A 19,772-nucleotide genomic window follows, 5' to 3' on the forward strand; every position below is an offset into this window, starting at 1 on the left:
TAAGGATGATTCTGAGAAAGCTCAGAACTACACAGGAGGACCTGGTCAATGACCTGAAGAGAGCTGGGATCACAGTCACAAAGATTACATTAGTAACATATGATGCTGTCATGGTTTAAAATCCTGCAGGGCAGCATGGTCCCCCTGCTCAAGCCAGCACCAGTGACCATCCGGATGATCCAGAGGAGGCATGGGAGAAGGTCATGTGGTCAGATGAGACCAGAATAGAGCTTTTTGGAATCAACTCCACTTACCATGTTTAGAGGATGAGAACAACCCCAAGAAAACCATCCCAGCCGTGAAGCATGGGGGTGGAAACATCATACTCTGGGGGTGCTCTTCTGCAAAGGGGACAGGACGACTGCAGCATATTGAAGGGAGGATAGATGGGGTCATGTATTGCGAGATTTTGGCAAACAACCTCCTTCCCTCAGTAAGAGCATTGAAGATGGGTCATGGCTGGGTCTTCCAGCATGACAATGACCCCAAACACACAGCCAGGGCAACTAAGGAGGGGCTCCGTAAGAAGCATTTCAAGGTCCTGGAGTGGCCTGGCCAGTCTCCAGACCTGAACTCAATAGAAAATCTTTGGAGGGAGCTGAAACTCCAAACCTGAAAGATTTGGAGAAGATCTGTATGGAAGAGTGGACCAAAATCCCTGCTGCTGTGTGTGTAAACCTGGTGAAAAACTACAGGAAACGTTTGACCTCTGTAATTGCAAACAAAGGCTACTGTACCAAATATTAACATTGATTTTTCACAGGTGTTCAAATACTTATTTGCAGCAGAAACATACAAATAAATTATTTAAAAAAATCATACATTGTGATTTCCGGATTTTTTTTATAGATTACATCTCTCTCAGTGGACATGCACCTAAGATGAAAATTTCAGACCCCTCCATGATTTCTAAGTGGGAGAACTTGCAAAATCGCAGGGTGTTAAAATACTTATTTTCCTCACTGTGTGTGTGTGTGTGTGTGTGTGTGTGTGTGTGTGTGTGTGTGTGTGTGTGTGTGTATATATATATATATATATATATATATATATATATACACCATAAAGGCATCAATACAGTATTCTAATCCCATTACATTTTTTCCATGAATCTGATTGGTTAATCGTGTGAGATTTCAGACCATATAATATCAGGGTAATGGTGACAAAATATTCAACCATTTCACATTTAGGTGTATTACTCCGCGTCCTGACCGGTGCACACATGTGCAGTATTTTCGGGACGTGGAACTGTCAATTTATGCAGCGATATGCACAATTCGATTCTATTATCTACAGTCCATAATATAATCAGAAGATTCAGAGAATCTGGAGAACTTTCTACACGTAAGCGGCAAGGCCAAAAACCAACATTGAATGCCCATGACCTTCGATCCCTCAGGCAGCACTGCATTAAAAAATGACATCATTATGTAAAGGATCTTACCACGTGGGCTCAGGAACACTTCAGAAAACCATTGTCAGTTAACACAGTTTGTCGCTACATCTACAAGTGCAAGTTAAATCTCTACCATGCAAAGTGAAAGCCATACATCCACAACATCCAGAAATGCTGCCACCTTCTCTGGGCCCGAGCTCATTTGAAATGGACAGATGCAAAGTGGAAAAGTGTGCTGTGGTCTGATGAGTCCACATTTCAAATTGTTTTTGGAAATCATGGACGTCGTTTCCTCCGGACAAAAGAGGAAAAAGACCATCCAGATTGTTACAGCACATAGTTCAAAAGCCAGCATCTGTGATGGTATGGGGGTGTGATAGTGCCCATGTGGGCACTAACACACCTCCATACCATCACAGATGTGTAAGTTGTCCATGGCATGGGTAACTTACGCATCTGTGATGGCACCATCAAGGTTTTGGAGCAACATATGCTGCCATCCAAGCAACATCTTTTTCAGGGACGTCCCTGCTTATTTCAGCAAGACAATGCCAAGCCACATTCTGCACGTGTTACAACAGCATGGCTTCGTAGTAAAAGAGTGCAGGTACTAGACTGGCCTGCCTGCAGTCCAGACCTGTTGCCCATTGAAAATGTGTGGTGCATTATGAAGCACAAAATACGACAAAGGAGACCCCAGACTGTTGAACAACTGAAGTCATACATCAAGCAAGAATGGGAAAGAATTCCACCTACAAAGCTTCAACAGTTAGTGTTCTCAGTTCCCAAACGCTTATTGAGTGTTGTTAGAAGGAAAGGTGATGTAACACAGTGGTAAACATACCACTGTCCCAGCTTTTTTGAAACGTGTTGCAGGCACCCATTTCAAAATGAGCAAATATTTGTACAAAAACAATAAAGTTTATCAGTTTGAACATTAAATATCTTGTCTTTGTGGTGTATTCAATTGAATATAGGTTGAAGAGGATTTGCAAATCATTGTATTCTGTTTTTATTTACATTTTACACAACGTCCCGACTTCATTGGAATTGGGGTTGTACTCGTAGATTTATATATCCAGATGATCTATGCATTGCTACACAGGCAAACATTTCACAGAAGTGGAACTCACCCTTCCAGAAGCCGTTGGGTCAATGAAAGCATACTGCCAACCCAAGCAAAACCCAAGTATGTGCTTTCCACCTCAAAAACAAACATGCATCTTATCAACTACAAATCTCCTGGTGTGAAGAAACCCTTCAAAATCACCAAACACCAACCTGCCTAGGAGTAACTTTGGATAGAGCTCTCACCTACAGTGAACATATAAAATACTTGAAAAAGAAAATAAACAGCAGAAACAACATTCTCAAAGCACTCGCCAGTTCTGAGTGGGGAGCAACCTGACAGACCTTAAGATCAACTGCCCTTGGCTTCTGCTACTCTACAGCAGAGTACTGTGCTCCTGTGTCGTGCCGATCATCCTTCGGCTACTAGGGGTAGATGCTGAACTGAACGAAGCCTGAAGAATCATCACAGGCACCCTTCAACCCAAAACTAACAATAGCCTAGCAGCTCCAGAAACAGAAGCACAAACAAGAGCTGAAAAGACCAAACAACAGACAGACTCCAGACACTCCTTGCACCAACACACAGGAGTTCCCAGTCACCTCAAATCAAGGAAACGTTTTGCAACAGTCCAGCCACTCCCAGCAGGGACCACAGTAAAAGCTCACAGTAGAAATATTTGGAAAGCTCAATCAGAACCAATCACTACAATACAAGACCCCAAAGAAAAACTAGCAAAAGGAAATAAATTAAGTAGGAGGGAGCGGTGTGCACTAAACAGGTTAAGCACTGAAGTATGTAAAACAGGGAAAATGTGATGAGATGGGGCCTACAAATGGATAGTAGCTGAAATTGTGGCGAACCCCAACAAGACCTCGTCCACATAAAAGAACACTGCCCCCTAAGCATACACATCACTGACAACGACCTAAAAATGCCACATCATGGCTCAGTCTGGTCTGATGATATGATATACATATGATGATGAGTGAGAATGTGTAGTGTGAACACAGAAGTGAGAGGTTTACTGGATCTGACATAAACCAACACATCAACTTTAAGTACTCTGACAAAGTACTTTTGCTTCTTTGCATTTTAACACTGCACACATCGCATGCTTTGTAACTTTGTTATACAAATTTGTATTTTGCCTGTTCTATAAAGACAAAAAGTATTTTGATTAATGGTGAAATAAGTTGATTTTAGCTCTCATGCATGCAGCATGGTTGCTCAGTGGTTAGCACTTTTGCCTCCCAGGTCGAAGGTCTGTAGTTCGCATCAAACTGTGGCCTTTTTGTGCGGAGTTTGTATGTTCTCGCCATGTTTGTATGGGTTCCCTCTGGGTGCTCCGGCTTCCTCCCATTTCCAAACACATGCAAATTAGTCGAACTATCCATCCATCCATCCATCCATTTTCTTCCGCTTTATCCGGAGTCGGGTCGCGGGGGCAGCTGCTCAAGCAAAGCCGCCCAGACCTCCCAATCCACACACACCTCCCCCAGCTCCTCCGGGGGAAGCCCAAGGCGTTCCCAAGCCAGCCGAGAGATGTAATCTCTCCAGCATGTCCTGGTCTTCCCCAGGGCCTCCTCCCAGTGGGACGTGCCTGGAACACCTCTCCAGCGAGGCGTCCAGGAGGCATCCAGAAAAGATGCCCGAGCCACCTCAGCTGACTCCTTTCAACATGGAGGAGCAGCAGCTCGACTCAGAGCTCCTCCTGAGTGGCCGAGCTCCTCACCCTATCTCTAAGGGAGCGCCCAGCTATCCTGCGGAGGAAACTCATCTCGGCCACTTGTACTCACGATCTCGTTCTTTCGGTCATGAGCCAAATCTCATGACCATAGGTGAGGATCGGAACGTAGATCGATCGGTAAATTGAGAGCTTTGCCCCCCTACTCAGCTCTCTCTTCACCACGACGGTCTGATACAGCGACCGCATCACTGCAGATGCTGCACCGATCCATCTATCGATCTCACGCTCCATCCGTCCCTCACTCGTGAACAAGACTCTGAGATACTTAAACCCCTCCACTTGAGGCAAGGACACTCCACCGACCTGAAGAGGGAAAAGCACCTTTTTCCGGTCGAGAACCATGGCCTCGGATTTGGAGGTGCTGATTTGATGAAGCCAACAGAACCACATCATCCGCAAACAGCAGAGACAAGATTCTGTGGTTCCCAAACCAGACCCCCCTCTGCACCCTGGCTGCGCCTAGAAATTCTGTCCATAAAAATAATGAACAGAACCGGTGACAAAGGGCAGCCCTGGCGGAGGCCAACGTGCACTGGAAACAGGTTTGAGTTACTACCGGCAAGGCGAACCAAGCTCCTGCTGCGGTCGTACAGGGACCGGATAGCCCTTAGCAAAGGACCCCGGACCCCGTACTCCCGGAGCACTCTCCACAGGGCGCCCCGAGGGGACCACGGTCGAACGCCTTCTCCAGATCCACAAAACACATGTGGACTGGTTGGGCGAACTCCCATGAACCCTCGAGCACCCGATGGAGCGTGTAGAGCTGGTTCAGTGTGCCGCGACCAGGACGAAAACCACACTGCTCCTCCTGAATCCGAGGTTCGACCATTGGTCGAATTCTCCTCTCCAGTACTCTGGAATAGACCTTACCGGGGAGGCTGAGGAGTGTGATCCCCCTATAGTTGGAACACACCCTCCGGTCCCCCTTCTTAACAGAGGGACCACCACCCCGGTCTGCCAATCCAGAGGCACTGTCCCGATTGCCACGCGATGTTGCAGAGGCGTGTCAGCCAAGACAGCCCCACAACATCCAGAGACTTAAGATACTCAGGACGGATTCATCCACCCCAGGAGCCTTGCCACCGAGGAGCTTTCTAACCACCTCGGTGACTTTGGCCTGGGTAATGGATGAGTCCGTCTCTGAGTCCACAGTCTCTGCTTCCTCTTCAGAAGACGTGACGATGGGATTGAGGAGATCCTCGAAGTACTCCTTCCACCGCCCGACAACATCCCCAGTCAGGGTCAACAGCTCCCCACCCGTACCGTAAACAGTGCTGGTGGAGAGTGCTTCTGCCTCCTGAGGCGTCGGACGGTTTGCCAGAATCTCTCGAGGCCGACCGATAGTCCTCCTCCATAGCCTCCCCGAACTCCTCCCCAGACCCGAGTTTTTTGCCTCTGCGACCGCACGGGCTGTGGCACGCTTGGCCTGCCGGTACCTGTCAGCTGCCTCTGGGGTCCCACCTACCAACAAGATAAGTAGGACTCCTTCTTCAGCTTGACGGCATCCCTTACTTCCGGTGTCCACCACCGGGTTCGGGGATTGCCACCGCGACAGGCACCAGAGACCTTGCGACCACAGCTACGAGCAGCCGGATCGACACTGGAGGTGGAGAACATGGTCCACTCAGACTCCATGTCTCCAAACCTCCCTGATCTGGGAGGATCTGGGAGAAGCTCTCCCGGAGGTGGGAGTTGAAGGCCTCGCTGACAGAGGGTTTCTGCCAGTCTTTCCAGCAGACCCTCATATAAGTTTGGGTCTGCAGGTTTGACCGGCTTCCTTACCCTCCAGCGGCTCCAACTCACCACCAGGTGGGATCAGTCGACAGCTCTGCCCCTCTCTTCACTCGAGTGTCGAGACACGTGGCCGAAGGTCAGAGATACGACTACAAAGTCGATCATCGCCTCCGGCTCAGGGTGTCCTGGTGCCACGTGCACTTATGGACACCCTGTGCTCGAACATGGTGTTCGTGATGGACAAACTGTGACTAGCACAGACAGTCCAACAACTGAACACCACTACGGTTCAGATCGGGGAGGCCGTGCTTCCCGATCACCCCCCTCCATGTCTCACTGTTGAAATCCCCCAGGAGAAACAATGGAGTCCCCAGTCACAGCACTATCTAGTACCCCTCCCAGGACTCCAAGAAGGTCGGGTACTCTGCACTGCCGCTCGGCCCGTAGGCCGAGACAACGGTGAGAGACCTGTCCCTGACCCGAAGGAGTAGGGACGCGACCCTCCTCGTTCACCAGAGTGAACTCCAACACTTGGCGACTGAGCTGGGGAGCAATAGCATGCGACCCCAGCTCTCCGCCTCTCCCCGTGGGCGACGCCAGAAAAATGAAGCGTTCAGCCCCTCTCCAGGAGTGGGTACCAGAGCCCAAGCTGTGCGTGGAGGTGAGTCCCGACTATCTCTAGTCGGTATCTCTCAACCTCCCGCACAAGCTCAGGGCTCCTCCCCCCCCAGCGAGGTGACATTCCATGTCCCAACAGCCACGGGTTGTGAGCATGGACCGGGCTGCCGGGCCACCCGCCCTAGACCGCCACCCAATCCTCTCAGCACCCGACCCCCATGGCCATCCTCTGCAAGTGGTGAACCCGCAGGAGGGCGGGCCCACGTCACTCTTTCGGGCTGGGCTAAGGCCCGACCACCAGGCGCTTGCGCGTGAGCCCCAACCCCAGGCCTGGCTCCAGGGTGGGACCCCGGCTCCGCCATACGGGCGACGTCTCGGTCCTTGATCTTTTACTGGTCATGGAGGTTCTGACTGCCCTTAGGTCTGACCCGTCACCTAGGACCTGTTTGCCTTGGGAGACCCTACAGGGAGCACAAAGCCCCTGACAACCATAGCTCCTAGGATCATCCGGGTACGCAAACCTCCCCCACCACGATAAGGTGGCAGCTAGAGGGGGAGGTGAACTAGTGACTTTAAATTGTCCATAGGTGTGAGTGAGAGTGTGAATGTCTTTAACCCCTTTCACACCGGGCCCACCTCGAGTTGCATCATGCGGCGTCATGACGACGCAACGTGGATTGCAACCTAATGCCAAGACGAAGTAGCTCAACACCAGAACACGGCGACGGATGCAAAGGACGAAGGGAATAGGATGCCAAGAGTTAAACATGTTTCATTTTTTCGGCATCGAGCACAGGACTGCAGAAAGGAAGTAGTTTCAACGCAAGTCAGGGCAAAGCAATGGTACTCAACGTGATTGGAAGCCACACTCTCACAGTACAACATTACCCGACACCAATTTATGAATCCTGCTGTGTTCCATTGTTCCCGAAATATCAATCACGCAGGATTGTTTTTATCCGTGTACACAATGCAGTGAAACTACACGCTCAAAAGAGCTGCAGCTCCTTGCTCGTAAATTCTTTCACAACTGGGTTTAAATAAAGTCATAAAAGTCCTGCTCACAGACTGATTGCCAGAGACAGGACATGTCCACAATCCAGTAAAAAGTCCGGACATCTCCAGTCCACTCCACGGACGATCTCGTTGACGATTAAAAGAAAAAAAACTGGCTGGCTGCGGCAGTTCCTCGCTCTCCCCCTCAAACTCTCTCATCCTGTGTTAAATAAAAGGAACAAAAAAGGACATAGTCCTGCTCACAGACTGATTACCAGAGACAGGACATGTCCACATCAAAGTTATAATTCCAGGACATCTCCACATTACTCACGGATGTTTCGTGCACACGCAGCTCACGTCAAAGGAAGAAAGATAAACTATAACAGAAACCAGAGCGCAGACCTGCAGACCTGCACAAGAACCAATATAAACTAGAAGAGAAAATCAGAGTGCACAGTCTGGCTGCAGCCAAACTGTACTGTACAATGTACACTGCCTCTCACCCAATCTCCCAATGACTGCTGGGATAGGCTTCAGCCACCTCCCCCGGGACCCTTAACGACGTAACTAGGTTTAGAAAATGAATAGATGGATGGACAGATGGAATAATATCTGTTCTGCTACAGAGGGAATTTTTTTTCTCCCACATAACTAACGTTATTTAGGTGAGAACTCTGAAGATAGAAAACCAGTGGCTCAAAAGCAGCATCACACTTATGCTTTTGTGCTTCTTCACTTTTCTTTTCGGTAATGAAAAGCTCTACTGAACAATAATGATGTGCAGCACCATGCAGAATTAATCATGTGTTAATTCTCTTTTGAGGCCCACCTGGGATCACGTCTCGAGGTCCTCCTGGCTATCCAGGGCCCCGGGGACCTCCTGAAGATGCGACATCAGCGACTGCCTCCCTCCTTCTTTATGAACCCAGCCGAGCGGCTCTGCAGGCTCCTGGACAGCCGACAGCACCACAGGCAGGAGGGCGGTCACGTGGCGTCTCGGCTCTCACAGCAGGCCTCGTCTTTGTCCGACAGAATGCAGGTGGGGTGGTTCTTTATTTATTTTATATTTTTGGGTGTGGTTTGCAGTTGGATTTGTTTTGAATGCAACAGAAACCCTTTAGGGATTTTTTTGTTCATGGATGTACGTTTAAGTTATTTCTTGTTTTCACACCCCTGGCTGTGATATAAAGCATTCCATGTCAACGCATTACGTCTTTCAAGACCATGAAATGACTTGTTTGTAGAGCCCAGCGCTGTCTGAGAACAGGATCTTAATGATTTGTTTTCCTCCTTAATGCGTGTGCCTTTGCAGGCTTCTGTTCTTATTCAGATTAGCCGATGTCGGCGGCAGAAGGGAACGTCTCGGGAAAGAAACTAGATGAAAGCATTCACTTGTTTTATGTGCAAGTGTGAAATCATATTTTTCAACTTCTTATGCAACCAAAGTGCAGCACTCCTGTCTGATATGCAGAGTAGTTATTTTCTGCATCTTCTTCAAGAATGTATTTTAAAGGTGATAACCGTTGAAAATGTAGCATGATATGCAGTAATACTGTTGCTGGTTTGATTTTTAAACCACCAGTCAAGACAGATTAAGTTTGTGCATGATAATCTTAATGTTATGTAAAATAAAAACCATTAATTTCATAGCTTTCTGACAAAGAAGCATCCAAACACACATCTAGTTCATGAACGGAATGTACATTATGTTTTTACATTTTATGAGTGGAAAGTGACCTCTCGTTCACCTGTAAATAAACAGAATGATTGTTTTTGTCTAATGGGGCTTGCGATGGGACCTGATGATGTAATTACACAACTTTTCATTAACACTTTATTAATTTTCATTTTTATTGTCAATCATAGATAAGTTTGAAAATGCTGATTTGTGTGTCTGTGCATATGAGTGCGTGCCTGCCTGCATGCACGTGTGTCCAAGATCATTATCTACGTGTATTGTTTACATTGTGTTGTGTATGATAATTCCGCCTGTGGTTGTATATGTATATCTTTGATTTTCTTTTTTTTTTTTTCTTTTTGACACGCTAAAATATTTTGAACTCTACACTACAACTGTTTAACTTTGTAATTTCTGTTTTGGTGGGTGCTCATACATCTACTTGAACTTAATTTTGTTGGTCACTTTTACTCACTGTCCATCACTGCAGGGCGTCACTATACAGTGCTGTGCAAACTTGTTAGTCACACTAGAATTTGGATAACAATGTTCCATTTGACCTTTTTTCTTCATCATCACATCAGAAAAATTTATTTTGAAGTGTAAACATTTGTATTTCACCAACATTCAAAGGTGGGGTCATTTTTTTTCTACTTCATGAAAGAAACTAACCAAGTGTCAAGTTTAAACCTGATTTTTCCCCAAAGAAGTGAGTCAATTAATTCAATTGGTGTAGTCTGCCTGAAACATAACAACATAAAGATAGTTACTAAGAATTATTCAATGCTAAAATAATAGTAAATACAACCCAAATTCTAATGAAGTTGGGACGTTGTGTAAAATGTAAATAAAAACAATACGATTTGCAAATCCTTCCAACCTATATTCATTTCAATACACCACAAAGATGAGATATTTAATGTTCAAACTGATAGACTTTATTGTTTTTGTGCAAATATTTGCTCATTTTGATAAGGATGCCTGCAACAAGTTTCAAAAAAGCTGGGACAGTGGAAACAAATGACTGAGAAAGTTGATGAATGCTCAAAGAACACCTGTTTGAAACATTCCACAGGTGAACAGGTTAACTGGAAACACGCAAGTGTCATAATTGGGTATAAAAGGAGCATCCCCAAAAGGCTCAGCCATTCACAAGCAAAGATGGGGCAAGGATCCCCACTTTATGAACAACTGCGTGAAAAAATAGTCCAACAGCTTAAGAACAATGTTTCTCGACGCTCAATTGCAAGGAATTTAGGGATTCCATCATCTACAGTCCATAATATAATCAGAAGATTCAGAGAATCTGGAGAACTTTCTAGTTGTACCTGAATTTTATTTTCTAACATGTTGTGTTTACCAAGTAAATTTAGGAACCCACCTGCCTCATTTTCCTCAAGTACATTTTTGAATTAAACCCAAGTTAAACAAACCTACTTATGTCATGAAACTTTTCACACCTACACTCTAAAAAAATGAACCACTGTCTCAACGAGAAAAACTGATGTACCAATTTGCATAGATTTTTTTTAAAGTTATTTCACCTTAATGAGAGAAGTCTTGTGGCATTAACTCAGTTGAAAGTTGAAATAACTAAGCTGAAATAACTTGAAAAAAATCTATGCAAACTGATACATCAATTTTTCTCGTTGAGACAGCCATTCCTTTTTCAGAGTGTTTTTGAGAAAAGTAACATATTTGCTTTCCAGCCTTTTTCAAGAAAATGCACTCAACTTAATGTCACCCGGTTTTCTTAGAACTTGGACATAAAGAATTGTTTATTTTTGAAGACGAAAACTCACACAAATGCACACGTGCACATTTTGTGTTTGTCAGCTTTTCTATCGTGCTGCACTGTGTGAAATAGAACATGAGCATGGAATGGAATACAGCATCATAACCATCATTTAAATAATGGAGGCTGCCATGTTGGTATGGTAGCCCAAAAGGGACATACGTACTCCCCCTTTCACATTATTGCAGCGCAGCCAGAATATGGAAGAGAAATTAGTCTTTTTGAGGACAAAACATCAAGCAGACCAGACTTAGAGGGGTGACCCACTGCTTGGTCCATTCTCACAATAACAGAGAACAAATAAAGAAAAAAGAAAGAAAGAATTATCTGGAAACCTCAACACTAGATGGCACTAAATCCTACACAAAGAAGCTTTAATCGAAGACTCATTCAGTGTGCTAAAAACATTTGCACAGTACTGCATATCTTAGGTTTTAGCTTGAGACTGGACTTTTTTATTTATTTATTTATATTTATGTTGATTTTAATGTCCTCCAAACATTTTGCAGGTTTTGAGTCAGCCGTCCTCAAAAGGACAAAACTGTTATAAAAAGGCGAATGTCACGCCAGTTAAAATCACAATAACATTGAAAAGAAGCAACAATTCTCTACATTTTAAAGATTGTTTTTTTTAATCAGCAATCTCAAGTTAATCTTCAACCTAGTACCTAATCTAGTTTTTGTTTTTTTTTTTGTTGTTTTTTGTTTTTGTTTTTTTGTTTTGTTTTGGTTTGGGGTTTTTTTTTTTTTTGATGGAGGTTTGACTCAAAAACTGTCATTTTACTTTTAAATATACTGCTGTGATTAATGTTTGAAATATAATCTGAAATGTTGTGGTGTTAACTTTATTTGTGTTTCATCCTTTAAGATGGGTTTGACACTTTTTCTTTTTACTTTGCATCTTGCATCATGAAAGCCATCATATCACACATGTAAAATATAACTCTCATCTTCCTCTAAAGTTTCAGTCTTTTTTTTTTCCACCCTCAGCATGCCATCTTAGTTTTCATCTCTGGGTTGCTGGTGTAATATTCTCTGGAGTATGTGCACCTCATTTCATTTGTGAGTTGAAAGAGCCCCCTGCTGGACATGTATGTGTTTTCTTTTGTGTGTGTGTGTGTGTGTGTGTGTGTGTGTGTGTGTGTGTGTGTGTGTGTGTGTGTGTGTGGTGTGTGGTGTGTGTGTGTGTGTGTGTGTGTGTGTGTGTGTGTGTGTTTTATCTTCTTGCTTAGTAATTTGAGCATTTGTTAGGATTCATAAAATCCTCCTTTGATTGTGTCTGTTCGTTTATCACACTAATTTTTCATATTCCTTTAATGGGTTCCCCTAAGACCGACCTTCACCAAACCACACCGCGTCTGCAAACGAATGCGATTTTAAACTCGTGGTTTTGCTCTTTCGCACTGATGAGAGCGACTCTGTCAGCATGTTAAATTTACTTTGAATTGATATTAATGTGTGCCGGATTGTGATTTCACTTCAGCTAAACAGGACGGGCCCCAAAACGGCCAATAACATCACAGCGGCTAAATTAAGTCCCATTCTGTCTAAGTGCAAAACTCTTCAAATAGAAAAATATCACTTCTTATAGTCAGATATTTGATTCTTGATTACTTTGCGACAACGTAAATCCTTCCTGATGTAATCTAATCTTGTTAAGAAGTTGGCCCTGAGGAGCAACATGGCCTCCTGTCAGCGTGGCCTCTCCCGTTACAAACATCTGTCTGCTGATCCGGCTGTAACTTCCCTCTTTCAGTGGCTTTGATATGTGGAGCTGTTTGTTTTGTCAGTATCTACCTCAGTCTTGGTCAAAGCGTCAATGTGATTTAGAAAACGACACACGCCTTCCACTGAGAAAGCGATTAAAACCTGTCGTGTTTGGTGAAACGGACGTGTTGTTGTCTCAAACGCTGACTTCAGCATCACTCAGCTTCTTGATAAGGAATGGACCGATAATGTTCCTCTTTCACACGATGTGCTCACGAGTTATCAGAGGTTGTATTTTATGTTTTTCTTAGCAGCTGCTTTTATTTGCAACAATTAATGATCTTATACGTGTGCAATATTTCTTTTTCTTTTTTTTTTTGTTGCTTTCTTTGTTGTGTTGTCAGCAACTTGCAGTTGAAATAGTTATATAGTTCAGTCAGTAGTTCAAATAAACAGTTGAAATTAATCTACTATGAAACATGCTACATAAGCAAAAAGAAAGAAAAGTTTTAGACTGAGAGGTAAAGTTGTTGTTCCGAGCCATGTGTTAAAAAACAGTCAGATGCTGTAAAATTAGTGAAAAGCTTCTAAATGTAAAAATTTCTACTTTATATTTGTAACTAAATTCTGTTGGGTGAACTATGGTTTTACACAAACTTCATGTTGTTCAGTTTGTTATTCACTGATTATTTTGTGTCTTTATGAGGTCACATGTTGCGTTGTAAACATACAAAGTACTCGGGTGTTATTTACCTGGAAATGTTTTTTTTTTTTTACTTTTTTAATATTCTGCAATTACAAATTCTAAACTGAGACAGAGCAGGCATCCTGTAGGAGGCAGTAGTGAGGGAAACAGCTGTTTTTCTGTCTCTTTATGTTTCTCACTCTGTCATTGTGATTCTGTCTCAAAGCATCTGTCTCTCTATGGTTGTGGAACTCAGGGACAAACAATGAAACATAGACCATTAGAGACATGCTGACACACAGAGACACTCCCAGACACAGAGACAGTCGGTGACACAAGGGCAAGTGCAGACACAGAAAGAGGCTGTGATGCAAGGACAGGTGCAGACACAGAGACAGGTTGCAACACAAAGACAGGTGCACACACAGAGACAGGTTGTGAAACAAAGACAGGTGCACACACAGAGACAGGTTGCGACACAAGGACAGGTGCAGACAGAGACAGGTTGCGACACAAGGACAGGTGCAGACACAAAGAGAGGCACAGATGCACAGACAGGCCAAGACCCAGAGACAGCCTGAGACACAAAGCCAGATTGAGACCCATAGACAAATTGAGACATCAAGACAGGATGACACACGAAGACAGGCCAACATACAGAGGCAGACTGAGACACAAAGACATACAGACTGGCTGAGACAGAGAGACACCTAGGCTGACTGAGACACAGAGACAGGTGAAGAATAGAAACAGGCTGAAACATAAAGGGAGGATGAGACACAAAGACAGACTGAGACATAGAAATAATACCCCCACCACAAGTAGCATAGGGCTCTGACCAAAACTGCCCGTGCTCAGTTAGGCCAACCAATCCGGTGTGAATGCGACTCCCACCAGGATCCTGTCCACAAGGATCCTTTTCTGCTGGAAGCCCACATGCACCATTACATGCAGCGAGAAACACTGCAAAACAGAGTGAGACAGATAGACAGAAAATGTCACAGCAAACAGCTCTCCATACTCTCTACTGCCTCCTACTGGGCAGTGCACTGTGGTGACTCATGCTCCTGAATGTGACGTCACCAGGCACAATGTATTTTTCACCTCACGGTCATGTTTCCTGTCTTTTCTGCTTGTAAAAGGTTTTACATCACAGATCATCATTTTCATATAAATTAATTAAAATGAAATAAATAATAAATAAAATGAACCTGTAAGTTGCTCTTTAAATGGTTTTGGTTACACTTTTAAGATGAACTTTTTATTTAATGAGAAGTTGGTGTGCCTTCATTGTTTCTTTCCTGTATTAAACTTGTGTTAACATGAATAACTCCTTTAATTTTTTTGACTGTGTGAATTTTATCTTGACCTCAAAACCACTGATGATGCGTTAACTTTTCATCTGCCTTTGAAATTTAATAAAGTTGATATAACAGTTCAAAGATGTGTCATAAACTACAAATTAATTCAGTAAATTTTGAAAATTCATTCAAGATGGACAAATTGTTCATGTTTGCATGAAATCTTCACAGACTAGCATAGAAAAACATTAAATGCTGCACGTTTTCCCATTTATTAGATGTAATGAGGGTTTCCATGTATGCACAACTGCACTCTTGTTATTCTGTACAATGAAACAAAATCTCAGGTTGTTTTGTAGGAAATATAATAAATCACAATTCAAACCATTTACATACATTTACAACATGCACCAAAGTCAGTGTGACTTGACGAGTTTTACTCGCTCATTTTATTTTTGAACATCAGATGTGTAAAAATGCCAGAAGCTTGTGGAGCCCCCTTCTATGTGTGCACAAAATAAAATTTTTGATTTGGACCAAACTTGATAAAATGATTAATGCTTGTCCAACAACAAAGTGATTTCAAATGGTTAAAACTAAAAATCATACCAGCAAAGGTCAACATTTTCATCCCACGCTTATATACAGGTGATAATCAGAATGGATATTTTGAGGAATTGCTTACAGAAACACACATGGTTACCATTAAACAATAATATGATGTCATAGTGGGGCGATATAGCTAACCTTTTGTTCATTTTGTCATAAAAGCACCAAATTTGGCACACATATTCTAAATTAACTAATGTTTATTTTTAGATGTTGAGGCATCCTCAACATACCTATAGGGATCAATAAAGAGTTACGCAGGGGTGAAAATTTAAAAATGTTCTAATTATAGTGAAAGGTAGACCATATTATTTGTATAATCATAAAGATTCCAAAAAGGTATAGTTTGGACTACCTATAACTGAATGTTATGGAGTTATGCTGTAAAATAGCAATAATGGTGACAATGGTATATTTCAGTTTGAACAGGGGTCAGAAGCTAATAGGATTAATCAATGACAACAGATCAAATAGGTTGATGTCCTTTGGATTCTATGACGCATGACCGATGGTGCAGAGTATTCCTTTAAAACCCTATTAACTATTAAGTCAACCAATAATTTGCATCACTTTTTTACCAATATTGGACCAACTTTAACTTATGACCCCTGTACAAACTGAAATCGACCTTTGTCATCCTTTTTGCTGTTTTTACCCCATAACTCCGTAGCATTCAGTCATAGATAGTCCAAACTATACCTTTTTGGAATCTTTATGTTCAGACAAATAATATACCTTTCACTATAATTCGAACATTTTTAAATTTTGACCCCTGTGTAATTCGTCATTGACGCCTGTAGTTCATTAGAGATCAGCTCCAGCATGCCTAAAAACTTATAAATAAACATTAGTGAATTTAGAATATGTGTGCCAAATTTGGTGCTTTTATGACAAAATCAACAATTGTTATGGAAATTTAGCTAAGCTGCACCACTGTGATATATCACCTTGCAACTGGCCACATGAGCTTTGACCTTGGATGACCTTGAAAGGATAAAGTGGTTCAGTTTTGAACAAAAATTAATCAAATGTCACACGAAACCAATATGTTATGGTAAATGCATGAATCTGTGTCAAAGTAAAGAGCGGGTGTTGCATAGTTTGCAAGTTATCTGCATTCTTCTGTAAGAACCTGAAGGAGACTTTAAGACCACAACTGAAAGGAGAACACAAATAAATGAAAGTATGAAGACATTGTGGCATATAAAAAACATGTCTGGTCATTCCACAGATGTGTGAGCACACAGAACATCTCTCATGTAGCAAAACATCACAAGTGCCAGATTTTGCAGCACATAAAAGCATTGTTTGCGGTTTGTTTGTTTTCTTTGAGGAGGCAGACGCTTTCTGCTGGAGACGCAATTGGCACGGAAACACGCTGCTAAAACTGGAGGTTAATGGATTGAAGGCGCAACAAACCGTCGCCCCTGAGAACACGGTGTGAAAAATGTTATGTGCTCTGTGGAGATAACCGGAGTCTTTATGACTCTGCCAGAATGCTTCTTTAGTTTCCTGCAGGTCCCTTCACATCCAGAGACTGGTGGGCGGCGCCAGCTGCGAGGTTACAGGTGGACGGGTCGCAGTAACCATTAAGACCAGCTGGGCCGGGAGGACCTGGAACACCAGGCTGCCCTGGAATGCCAGGAGGGCCCTTCTGTCCATCGCGTCCGTCCTGACCATATCCGGGTAAACCTGGTTCACCTGCCGTCACAGAAGTCCTGATTAGAGTTGTAACATCTCAGCATTAAATAAAAGATGATTTTAGAAGGCCAAACCCAGTCACCAGGTAGTCCAGGAGGTCCTGGCTGTCCTTTTGGTCCTCGCGCAGTTGGCCCCCTGGAGCCCCTGTCACCAGTCTCACCTGTGACACAGTGAAGACGGTAAGTATTTTTACTCATTCATAACATCCCTTCAACTAATATGAACTATTTATGATGTTAAAAAAGTATGGTATTTACATCTTTTCCCAACCTTTATGTGAGGTCAGTGTATTTTTGTTTTGGGTAGTTTTTTTTGTTTAGGTTTTTTTTTTTTTGCATTTTGGCCAAAGTCTTCACCCTCCAGAAGCTCTTTTTCACACCAAACTTCCCCATGTTCAATGTGGTCAGGACTGGGAGCACTTCAGGGTTCAGACTTTTGCTCAAGGGCACTGTGCTTCTCACCAGCGCACTTGAGCATAGGGGGGCCCTAAGCTGTGTTTTGGATCCCCTATGCTGTGATTTGGGCTTTTCATTTTTTTTTTTTTTCTTCTTCTTCCTATTCTTTAAGAACATGTTGCACATTATTTAACGTCCCAGTTAGCAACACAAAGTGACCCCCAAAATGCAGGACATAGTGTTTCAAAGGGTTATAAATTTCAAAATTTATAACCTTTCCTACAATCGTCGCACTTGCAACACTCGTTGCACAGCTATGCCCCACTAAGTTCCCCCTATGCTGTGAAAAAATCCTGCTGAGGCATATAGTAGTAATGAGGAATCGATCCATTGACATCCTACACCCGTCCTCCTGAGTCGCATTTTCCAAACAGCACAGTTGCCTCCCCCAAGAAGGTCATATTTTCATCAGCTTTTATTTACTTTATAGCAGGATAAGTCAAAAAGTAACAAAAGAATTTCAGTGAAATCCTTTAACATTATGGATTACCTTTAAGTCCTTTAACTCCCATCGGCCCCGGTGGCCCTTTGAGTCCTGGACGGCCTCTTGCACCAGCCTGCCCAGGAAAGCCGCTGTCTCCAGGAGGTCAGGAGGCCCTGGGGATCCAGGTTTGCCAGGTAAACCAGCTACACCGGTCTCTGGCCTCCTTAAGCTTGCAGCTAACTGGGCCAGCTGCTCTGTTGCAGCACAATGGACAGAAGACAAGAAGCCATCAGATGCCAAACAGGTTTTTTTTTCAAAATGTGGGATCTTCAAGATAGTTAGGCTTCATAAATAATGCCATAACATATGGACAGCGTGAGAGAGGAGGCAGCCTAGCAGTTCTTGTACTTTATTAGAGGAGCAGAGCGAGGTGAAGTGTGGTCACGACGCCCCTTGAGCTCGTCTCGTTTGCCAACTTTTTCAACCGAACCAATGGAGCAGAAAAATTACAATGCTCTTCTTTTTTTTTTCTTTCAGCATATCTACTGACAGAAAATATAGTTCGTGCAGCAAACGATTTAATATGAATCTCAGGTGGCTGCTCCCTGCATGGCATTTTGCACACCAAAATCCCACTTTCCTACGTACAGATGAAATTTTATGCAGCAGTCTGCTTGGACTGTTTTTTTTTTTTTTTTGAAAGATTCCTTTCCGAGCGGAGTCACCGCTCAGAGCAAAGGAGCGCGGGTCCACTGGAGGTGAAATTAATTTTTCAACACTTTGGTTATAAAAAAGTCATGAGAGTAGGAGATGAGTTGTGAAGACATGAGAGCAAAGAATGAAGAAAAGTGAGGTTGCGACTTCAGCCAAACATTCTGAGAATCAAAAAAAAAATTACCCTTTCATCCATCAAATAAACAAAGGCTGAAGCATATTTTATAATTTGGGTTATTAGACCCTCCTTTTGAACTTCAGTCGGTTTCGGTAGCCGCCTGGATCAATGAGCCGATGCTGCTCTCTGGTGGCAGTGTAAAGAGGCATTCTGGGAAAGATTAAAGTCCTGAGAGGAGACGAGACGGGAAGATGAAGGAGGTCAAAGGTCAATCATTTCTTACCTTGCATGACTCGCATGCAACGTGTTTGATGGGCTGATCGCTTGGTTCTTTACCCTGTGAGGAAACACATAACAGATTCAATGACATCACGCGTCTGCAGAATCGTTATCGCACGCGAACAATATTCTTTCTATTTTGTCAGTTTTCACCACACCTGAAGGAGCCTCTCTGATCGAAGGGACTCCGCTGTCCTTCGGCTTATGAAACCTTTTCCTGCTTGTCAGATTAAACTCAAAGTGCAATCTGGTGAAGCTAAAATGAGGCTGTCCTTCTCATATCATGAACAGTTGACATTTTGGAGATTACAAGGGGTTCCCTGTGCAACAACAAAGGTAGAATTTGAGTTGGGATTGTACTGATCCCCGGAAGAAAATGCTCTTTTCTCTCGCCTCCTCTGCAGGGATGTCGGGGTGCAGCTGATCCACAGAACGGCAAAACCCTGGAGCAAGCCGGGGGAATCTTTCCAAGTCTATTTTTGAGTCAACCAAAGCCTTTAGTGGGGGTGAAAACTTTGAAATCCCAAAGAAAGAACATTTTCCCGATTTCTGCTCCAGTTTTCCATGTTTACTGATGAAACAAAATGCCGAACAGAAATTTATTTGTGCAGTTTAACGTGATTAAAAGAACAACAATGTGCGAGTTGACGGTGCACCCTGGAGGAGCTGTTACAGTACATGGAGAAACAACAGTCACAGTTCATGCTGCTTTCCAGACCAAGTGGGAGGTAAGAATTTCC

General features: G+C 43.5%; 2 protein-coding genes across 2 annotated transcripts in view; one reads left to right on the forward strand and one right to left on the reverse strand.

Annotated features, from left to right (window-relative positions):
• Positions 1 to 19,772, forward strand: part of LOC117522962 (collagen alpha-1(XIX) chain-like) — a 256,577-nt gene that overhangs the window by 215,431 nt on the left and 21,374 nt on the right. The window lies entirely within an intron of this gene.
• On the reverse strand, positions 16,720 to 18,028 carry LOC117523207 (collagen alpha-1(IX) chain-like). Its single transcript, XM_034184659.1, has 3 exons — positions 17,988 to 18,028; positions 17,125 to 17,202; positions 16,720 to 17,042 (listed from the first exon to the last, which is right to left on the reverse strand). The coding sequence occupies exons 1-3, from the start codon at positions 18,007 to 18,009 to the stop codon at positions 16,846 to 16,848; spliced, it is 297 nt and encodes a 98-aa protein (XP_034040550.1). The 5' UTR covers positions 18,010 to 18,028; the 3' UTR covers positions 16,720 to 16,845.

This window comes from Thalassophryne amazonica, chromosome 13, assembly GCF_902500255.1.
Source record: "Thalassophryne amazonica chromosome 13, fThaAma1.1, whole genome shotgun sequence".
NCBI lineage: Eukaryota > Metazoa > Chordata > Actinopteri > Batrachoidiformes > Batrachoididae > Thalassophryne > Thalassophryne amazonica.